This window comes from Dipodomys ordii, unplaced genomic scaffold (genome assembly GCF_000151885.1).
Source record: "Dipodomys ordii isolate 6190 unplaced genomic scaffold, Dord_2.0 Scaffold138, whole genome shotgun sequence".
In the NCBI taxonomy this organism is placed as follows: domain Eukaryota; kingdom Metazoa; phylum Chordata; class Mammalia; order Rodentia; family Heteromyidae; genus Dipodomys; species Dipodomys ordii.
Window position 1 is genome coordinate 1,720,233 of NW_012267354.1, and position 10,333 is coordinate 1,730,565.

Sequence of the window (10,333 nt, forward strand, 5' to 3'; positions counted from 1 at the left end):
CACTCACACCAACAATGAAGTAAGGTTCCCTTCTGTCCACATCCCCTCCAGCATCTGTTGTTGTTAGAGTTCTTGATTTTTGCCATTCTAACTGGAGTGAAGTGGTATCTCAATGTTTTGATTTGCATTTCATGTGTCTATTGGCCATCCTTCTTTCTTCTTCAGAGAAGTTTCTCTTTAAGTCTTTCGCCCACTTATTTATTGGGCAGTTGTTTCTTAGGATTTTTTGAGTTCCAAGTATATTTTAGATATGAGACCCGTAGTGAATTCTTAACTTCGTTCTTCCCCTTTCCTCACTTCATTTGTCTACCCGTCACCCTTGGTCCCAACCCTTCTCTTATATATCTCCATTTCCTGGTACTTACTTATTTTGTCGGGCTTTGACCTAGCCTTTGTGAAAGAAAATACTATTTGATCGTCCCATAGAGTCTATTATAGTTCAATTAATTCATTAGTAATTGCTTGCATGCTGCCCAACATGTTTACTTATAGATTTATCAGTATATCCTATCAATCAAAAGTGAAGAAAACCTGGCAACCTGGCTTACTTCACTTAATATAATGTTTTCTAAATCTTTCAATAGATTAATAAATACCCCATTTTGTATATATAACACCTTTTCTGTATCTAATCATCCCCATTGAAAGGCATCTGGGCTAATCCCATATCTTGATTAAGGTGAATAGTGCTGCAAAGAGCATGGTTGTGCTGAAGGCTTTACTGTGGCCTTGTTTGTGTTCTGTTGGATAAATACCCAGGAGAAGAATTTTTGGGTCATAAGGGAGCTCTATGTTTATTTTTTGAAGAACCCCACACTGCTTTCCAAAGTGACTGAACACTGTCGGTGGGAATATAAACTAGCATTTGTTGTTTGTTTTCTTGATTGTTCACCATTGATTCTTTAACCATTGCAAACTAGTAACATAAAATTTTAACTTTCACTTAAATGGTCATTGAAAATAGTTTTGAAAACTATGTAAGTAACTTTTATCATACTATACTGATGAAGTTAATATGTATTCTGACTGTTATGAATGATTTAAATTAATAGATTATAGTAGATCATTGGGTATCTGGAATATATGGTTTGGAGGAAAAACAATTGAGGGTAAACTAACTGCTCAGACATATAATTTGGTAGTGTACTGTGGATCCTTGATTCATTTTTCCAATAATATTACCCACAGTCACCAAATGCATACCAACTTCCAACAAAATTTAAATTCTCACTTTGTAAGTTAAATTAAGCATTTTCTAAGACCCTTGTAAGATTGGAAGGATTGGCATTTACCATGGTTTGTGGCACCATTTGCTTGGTGGGAAGCATATTGTTTTTACAGAGTTAAGGATGGGGAAATAGTTGGTCACACGATAACTTAATTACCACTGATAATACTGTGAGACTAAGAACTTCTTCACATCGGTGGAGCTCTTATTGTACTTCAGATTTTTTTTAATTAAGTGTTTTTAACCAATGTATGTCAAAACCATATTTAATAAGTCCACAAATAAAGTAGGCTTATTGTGCCTAATTGTCCAGTATCACACAAGAATAACAAAGTGCCTAGTTATTGCCAATGGTATTAAGTACAATAAAATTGAGAGTTAAAAATATTTATCAGGATAGCCAAAGAACAGGATAAAGTATGCCTACTGCTGGATCAATATGATGGGGCATATTTGTAATCGCAGTTACTTAAGAGGCAGAGATTGGGAGGATTATGGTTTATGAGCAGCTCCTACAAATAGCTAATGAGATCTCATGTCAGTCAATAAACATGCCAGGAATAGCTGTGCACAACTGTAATAAACAATTATGAAGAAGGAGGCGTAGGTAGGAGGAACATGGGTTGAAGTAAGTAAAACAACAACAAAAAAGGATTGCATGTATGGCTTAATTAGTAGAGCACTTAACAAGCTCAAGCCTCTGAGTTCAAAACACAGTCAAACAAACTACCACAACCAAAAGGTTTCTGAGTGTTTATTATAATAAAGAAAGACTAGTAATGGCATATATACATTTTAGTGATATGAAAGAGAAATAACAGGGAAGATCAAGGAGTCATTTGACTAGGAGATCTTCCTACTTACAGCCTCTTTAACTCTGAAATTCCACATAAAGTATGTGTTTCATAGTCTGGATTCTATTTTCCGTGGATAGTTCTCCTGAGTTGGAACTTGATTGCATGCCTATGATGAAATGGTAGTTTCTGATGTGATCCTCAAACAAAGGAGCCTGAGAAGGTGGGACCGGGGGTTGCCCAATCCTTCACTTGCTGAGCCCTGAGGTGCTTACATTTCTCAGCTTGCCCAGAATGCCTTCCAGGTGAAAAAGTCTGTTATCTGGATCTATTCACTAAATGGAAGTCCTCAGTATCTTTAGTTTATTGCCTTTCACTAAGCTTTTCATTGTGAAAATATTTTAGATTTTAGGAAATAACTCTTAATCAACTGAAATAATTAGGTAGTTTCGTTTTCTCCCCTTTTGCTAATATGATATATTACTTTTCTGATGTTTTGAACCATGCTTGCTTTCCCAAGATAAATATGGCTTATGGTTTTTAGATATTTTAATATCCTACTGGATTGCATTCCCTTGAATTTTGTGTGTGATTTTAAATGTGTGTTATAGGGTATCTTGTTTTAAATTTTTCTTCTCCTGATGTTTTCCTTTGCCTTGACTCTCAGAGTAAAGCTGCCTGATACAGAGAGATGAAGTCTTTTAAGCTCTTCTATCTTTCGGAAGAGCTTCAGAAGAATTGTTCTTTAAATAATTGGTAGAATTCATCAATGAGTTATCTGATCAAGGGCTCTTATTTTGTCTGTGAATTATTATAGATTTTGGCAGATGAGCTTATTATATCATTCTTTCAAATAGCTTCCACAAAAATGAAAACAAGTCTGATAATTTGCAAGGAAGGTCTGCTTTATCTGTGTAATGAAGGAAACACTCCTATGCTTGGGAGTTAGACTGGTGTCTCTTTGTATAGACTGGTGTCTCCTCATTATAGAGGAAGGTGAATGGAAAAAGTAGATCATGATAAACTTTTCTATCATTTAAATTGACCTTTTCCTTGTTCTACAACTACAGTAATTATTCTGCTCTTTTTCAGAGCACTGACACCTTTGGTTCTGACAGGTTCTGCTCATTGTGTGAAGCACAGGTGCATGTCTTTGCTTGCTTTCAACAACTTAACAGTCATATTGTATAGTCAGAAAAGGAGTATGCCAGAAGTGAAAATATCTCAAGTATATTAAGCTGTGTGATGGCAAAATGTCTAACATAGTTGTTGAAACAATTGTGGCTAAGTGTCATCTTGAGTCAGAGTTCTGCTTAAGGCAATGGTTACTCTATAATATCCTCAAGACATCTATGAATATTCAGAGCAGCTAGGCTATAACCAAAATGGTTGGCAGTTTTGCTGATTGTTCTTCATCCAGGCAAATGGAGCATTAGCAAGGGTCTAACAGCTCTCAATTAGGAAGTCACACTGGCTCAATCTCCAATATCTTAGCATATTCAAAGGAAAATTAAGCATTAAAAGGTTTGCTTATGGGCTGGGAAGGTGGCTCAGTGGTAGAGCGCTTGCCTTGAATGCATGAGGCCCTGAGTTCAATTCCTCATCACCACATAAGCAGAAAATAAAAAGCCGGAAGTGGCGCAGTGGCTCCTGTGGTAGAGCCCTAACCTTGAGCTGAAGAGTTGAGGGACAGCGCCCAGGCCCAGAGTTCAGGCCCCACAACTGAACCCCCACCCCCCAAAAAATTTGCTTACAATGACAACTTATCAAGATCAGCAGACATTTAGTAATACTTAATAGAGCCATAACAATGCTTAATTCCTGTGTTGGTTCCCTCCCAAAGAGATAGATCATTCACTCTAATCTGTCTCAGTATTATAATGCCTTTATTTTGGATCAAATTGACACCTATGCATCAGTTTTATAATATTTGTATTTATCTATTTCTAAATATTTTTAGGTACAATGACATACGATGAAATAAGTCTAGAAAGTGCAGATGCACTTCCTATTCTCAAATGCCTAATTCAGTGACAAGGTCTCTTAACACCTGCCTTAATGACCTACTCATACAAATTCTTAACAAAATATTAAGTTACTGAACAAAACATTATATAACTAAAACATGTAGGGGCTGTTAGCATATTAGAGGGTATTTTGGAAGAAATTTGATGTAAGCAGGCCTACTTAGTCTTTAAATTTTGTGAATTTCTGAAAAGTATCAATATCGTTTGTCAGGTTTTTAAAACTCTGTATGTTTAAGAACCCTCGAAATTTTTATTTGATCTGTGAATCTTGTACAAAGTTTAAGAAATAGTGACAAGGCAAATGTATTACTGCCAAATGATCTGTTTTCATCTCCTTGAAACAGAATCCACATGTGATAATCTCTCTTAGTGGCTAACTTGGTATAGGACATATGCAAATGTGTCTTGATAATTACGTCCTGATTACACAGTGCTTCTTTAACCATGGGGCCATTGGGTGACAATTCCATGGGAATCATGACTTTGTACATTTACCTCCTTGAAGGTGAGAACTTTATTTTCACTTTCTTCAAGATTTTATTGCAGAATTTGAATTGAGGGGCCTGGCAACTTTTCAGGTTGAAGCTGTAAGAATTCCAAAGAGTTTCTTTCCACACACTTTCCCTGGGAGACCTCTGCTCTTGGTCACTCTTGTGCTGGTATTAATTGCCCTATGAGGAATATAGAGTTCCCTGAGTCCCAATCTAGGCCACACATCATTTCTTGTTACAGAACATTTTTTTTTCATTATTTTATAACTGTGGAAATAAGTATCTTCTCACCTTACAGAACTAGTGAGAAGCAACCAAGTTTGCAGAGGTAAAGATGAAATGACTATGTCTTCTCTCTTCCTCATCTACATCTATTGTAATGTCCCTATATGGAGAAAACATAAACATTTTCTTTGAGTGTTTATGTCAGCCTTCTCAAACCATCCAGCCAACAACTAATGTGTTTTTATCTTTGCTTTCTATTAAATGCTTTTATTATGAAATAATATATTGAGTTGACATTTACCATTTATATTATAAAAGGATTGTGCTTGAAACAAAGTACTTTTATAGTTCTCTTAATTTTTTACAGTGTATATTAATGAAAAGGAAAATACAAAAATAGAAAAAAAGTAAGAGTAGCTTTGTGGAATATATCCTATTGACTGTTAATTTTTAAAGATTCCTTCAAACTATGTGGTTTGCTGTGATGCTGAAGATAGTCTTTCTGATATAGTAATAGCTTTCCATGTGTACAGTTACTGAGCAGATAAGTTATGTTTGTGTATATGTATATGCAGTAATTGTAGAAAACAAAAAAAGAATCTTCTCATATTACAATATATGCATTTAAAGATGTAAGATATTGTAAATTATGATACTCATAAGCTCAATTTTTCCAGGGACTAATGATTGAATGGTATAACACTGAATTAAATATACACATTGGACATGGTAACTGCATAGGAAGGAAAACTTGCAGATATAAATATATAGTAGTTAACTTGAGAAAAGTCCCAAGCATTTCTGTTAAGTCTATTTCAAAGCATTAAAACTGATCTGATAGAGTTTCTAAGGATATTGAAATTCCTTGGCTAAATAATGGAGAGGGCACAGAGTGAGGCAAACACATGTATCCTTTGAAATCAGGAAATTATTGTATGCATGCTACAGTGCTATATACTAAAATGTTTTAAACATATTTAAACAGGAAATAGGGAAAATATAGCTGAAAAAAACTAATAATGGCACCAGTTCATTAAAAATATCTTTATTACCTAATCTGATTCATAAATAGGCTTGCATGCTTAGGATAAGAAGAAACATTAATAAAGGAAAAAGACATTTAAAAGAAATATCATTGGCAATAAAGAGTTTCCTTTTCATTTTAGGTACCTTATCATGCTTAATTAAATAAAATGACAGAGTTACAAAAAACTCTACTTTTCAGAAAAGAAGTTTTTATGGAGTGGACCATAGTACATCTTAGAAGATGTTCATCCAGAAGTCAAAATTAACAGGTGAGTAAAATTTGATAAGGTTAATTAACAGAAAGAGCCAGAGAATAATGTTCGATAGGAAATGCACACATCGCCTTGCTCATGTGGCTGTGGCCCCTCTGTGCAGTATTTTTACAATAAAAAACATTAAAAACAGCAAATACAATGAAAAAAAAAGAAAGAGCCATAGAGACAGAATTAGCAAATGATTTGAGTAAGTACTCAAAAATTTGATTTGATTGAATGAAATCAGAAATGGCGGCAGATAATTCTGCAAACAGAAAGGAGAACCAAATTTGAGCCTTGAGTTTAAAAAGAGTTTATTAATTTGGAACTTTAAGAAATAAAAATTACAAAAATATATCAATATTTTTGTTGACATAAAAATATATTGATAAATATCCTATTTTTCAATGATTCTAATGACCGTATATGAGCAAGAAATGGGCAAGACTAAAAGCCAAAGATAAGCAACTACTTAGAATGTTTTCTCAACTAGGACATCAGTTAAAAATATTTCTTTTGTATAGAATTGAGCAATATTAGGAAAATCAGATTGACTTAGCAAGTAAGTTACTGTAATAAAATTGAATAAAAATTTCTTTAAAAATTTCTTTAAAATTTAATTAAGAAGCAATCAAGACACGTTGTGTTCATAAACTGCTTTGTTGCATTGGTAACTCTTTTGTACAACTATGTAAAGATAATAAAATTATTTTTTAAAATCAAATAAAAAGGAGGAATTAATTAGACTTGCCATTCTCCACTACACAATATGACATTGTAAAAGGAAAATGAAGTTTATACTCCAAATGTAACTTTATGAAAGATATGAAAAATGAAAAAATTTAGTTTTATTAATATAAAAATAAAATATCCAACTCTAAAATAATGTTTTTACAAACATAAGTTTTGTTTCAACCTACAAGAAATAATGCTACCCTCAGTGGATTCTGTTAAAATACTCTAGATAGTCCCTTTTTATATTATGTGAAAAAAATGAATAGAAAACTAAAAAGAAGATGATATCAAACACGTAATTAAAACATGATGGTTGGATATTTCACCCTTAGTATGATATTGACAAATGCATATATCAGATAAAGTACTGACATTTTCAACATTTCAACTGACATTTCAAACGTTTGTCTACTTTTGTTACTTTTATTGTTTGCTGTTGACAGAATAGCTACAAAGATGTTCACTGATTTGATAGCACATCTGATTTTCTAATAGATTCTGTTGAGGAACTAAAAAGTGGATTTCCAGAACAAAAAATGAACTATTTTGGAAAAACTGAACAATAATTTTGTATGGGCCATTTATTTCATAGTTCAGTATATCTATTGATAGTTGTCTGTGCACTCTGATTTATTTTATTTCCTCCTGAGAATATACAATTCTCCGTGTCTTTGTCCATCCGATTTGGTCTCTGCCTCTTTCTCTCTTCTCCCCATACATAACATGCACTGATTCTTCATCCTTAGGGTCAACGTCTCTCAGGTGTATATTTCGTTCTGATTGCTTTCCAGTAACACCTACATTTTTATTACTTGTCTTTCTCCTTTTCAGGAGTAGAGTGATGAAGACGATTAATGAGAGTTCAGGAGGTGATTTCATACTGGTGGGCTTCTCGGATCAGCCACAACTTGAGAAGATCCTGTTTGTGGCCGTGCTGGGTTCTTACCTCCTGACACTGGTAGGTAACACAGCAATCATCCTTGTCTCCTGCCTGGATTCCATGCTCCACACACCCATGTACTATTTTCTTACCAATCTCTCCTTCGTTGACCTCTGCTTCACTACCAGCATTGTTCCTCAGCTGCTGTGGAACCTCCATGGTCCATCCAAGACAATTTCTCCCACAGGCTGTGCTATTCAACTCTATGTGTCTCTGGCCCTGGGATCCACTGAATGTGTTCTCCTAGCTGTCATGGCGTTTGATCGGTATGCTGCTGTTTGCCGACCACTTCATTATGCCGCAGTGATGCACCCACGGCTTTGCCAGTCTCTTGCAGGAGTGGCCTGGCTGAGTGGAGTGGGCAACACACTGATTCAAGGAACCATCACCCTTCGCCTGCCTCGTTGTGGAAACCATCGAATTTATCACTTCATCTGCGAAGTTCCCGCCATGATCAAGCTGGCCTGTGTGGATATTCATGCCAATGAGGTCCAGCTCTTCATGGCTTCCTTGGTGCTGCTTCTCCTTCCCTTGACACTTATTCTGGTCTCCTATGGATGCATCGCTCAAGCAGTGATGAAGATCAGGTCCGCAGAAGCCTGGCGCAAAGCTCTTGGGACGTGTGGCTCCCACCTGATTGTAGTGTCCCTCTTCTACGGCACAATCACAGCTGTGTACATCCAGCCCAACAGCTCCTATGCTCACCGCCAAGGGAAGTTCATCACGCTTTTCTACACTGTGATCACTCCCACTCTAAACCCTCTCATTTACACTCTGAGAAACAAAGATGTAAAAGGAGCTTTGAGAAGGCTGGTGAGGAAAGAGAAGAGCACAGGAGAGTGAGAAATTCTCCTGCAGTAAATGACATGAGATGTGTGCTGAATAACAAAACTCACAACTTTTGGGGAAACTATAAGCAACTGAAATGGCTTCCTTTCATTTTTCTGGTTTGGAACATTGGAGGATAAATCCTATCTAGATCAACATCTTTGCTATCTGCTGGACCATAAGGTTGCCCAACAAAGTACAAACAAGACCTGTTTCCAGAATCTCTAGTCCTTTCCTATTCTTTTTTTTTTAATTATAAAACTCTCGGCTCTGTTTTATTAGCTGAGATATATCTATTAGTCAATTGCTTTTGTACAGAATAAACAGTGCACTGCAAAATAGCTACATATGTTTGGGTTCATCTTTAACAGTTTATTGCTATCAGTATAATGATACATTGCTCATTTTGATACTTGAGTCAAGGAAAAAAACACATGAAAATGCACATGGTCTACACTACCCCTGCTTCACTGGGAAGTCTCCTCATGGAACTCTTTGGGTTTCTATAGTCTATGATTGATTCTTTGTCAAGGCAGATTTTCAATGAAATTTTGACTATCCATCATAGACAACTGATAGTAGGTTTTGAGTTTTAATTTATGGCATTTAGATTATTAGGTGATTTCTGTCAAGAGGAAGAGCATAGGAACCCAGTCCTGGCTAGGTAAAAAGTGACAAGAAATTGAACTCTAATTCTTTTGGGAGTTTATGTGTACAATTGCTCATGACTGTTTGTTTGCCTGAAAATTCGGATGTCTCTAGGAATTATAAAGCCTTTTTCAGAAGGTGTGAGATTATGTTTTGTCTTTCTGATGTGTCAGGGAATCCTCGCTGAGCATTCTTTCTGTTTACATCAATATGAATCACTAATTCTAAAGATCAGCACTCTCTTCCTCTGTCCCTCATTGGCGTATATATGTATATTGACATTTATATTTATATGTATATTGACATATATATGTATATTGACATACACATACAAAAATATTGAGAGAGAATTCACAAAAACTTTGTGTCTGCAGAAAAAAACTGGGTACCAAAGATGATCTTACTATGCCATACTCATAAATATTTTAGCTTTTATAAAATTGTGTACTAAAAGGGAGTCTTAGCATGGAACTGAGTATCTTTTCCTACTCAGTCTTCTATGATTTGGTTGCTATGACATTTAAAGGATTAAGTGATTTGAAATTCAGGTTCTTTCAGGACTTGTAAGATAGTTCTGTTTTATGGAAGACAACAACAACATGTATGACATTGTAAGTTGGACAAATTAGGTAAGAAAAAATGTGTTAAAACCACAGATACCAAATTCTATTATCTCCCAAGCCCTAAGCAAGGTGAATTATTTAATACAAAACTGATGAATGATAATTTGACTGTATCACTGTAATATGTTTGTATACACAAAATTGGTCAAAATTTGTGTCTTGATGATGTTTCTACAAATTTTATCTTTTTAGTTTTTACTTTACTATTGTTCAAATAATAAATTAAATAACCAGTTAAGAATATTAAAATGGCCAGCTATCTGTTGATGTTCTTGCTAACACTTAGAATCCTCAGTCTGTTTAATTTAGGTTTTCTGGTAGAGGCATATTCTTGGGTCAAATATGAACAATACCACATAGAATTTGTTCTTTTTGTGCTGATTTGTTTAAACCTCACAAACTCACTAATTACATCTAGATTATAAAAGGGCACTGAATTTCAGAAAAACTAAAGAACTTGTGTTACAAGTTATTGTTATGTAGTTAGAAAAAGACAGAATAAGTTTCAGAATCC

The 10,333-nt window shown here is 35.0% G+C and overlaps 1 protein-coding gene across 1 annotated transcript; it reads left to right on the forward strand.

The window, feature by feature from the left end:
• Positions 1-6,141: 6,141 nt before the first annotated feature.
• LOC105997007 (olfactory receptor 2G3-like) lies at positions 6,142-8,563 on the forward strand. The gene is made up of 2 exons (XM_013031274.1): positions 6,142-6,149; positions 7,615-8,563. The coding sequence occupies exons 1-2, from the start codon at positions 6,142-6,144 to the stop codon at positions 8,561-8,563; spliced, it is 957 nt and encodes a 318-aa protein (XP_012886728.1).
• The last annotated feature ends 1,770 nt before the right edge of the window (positions 8,564-10,333 follow it).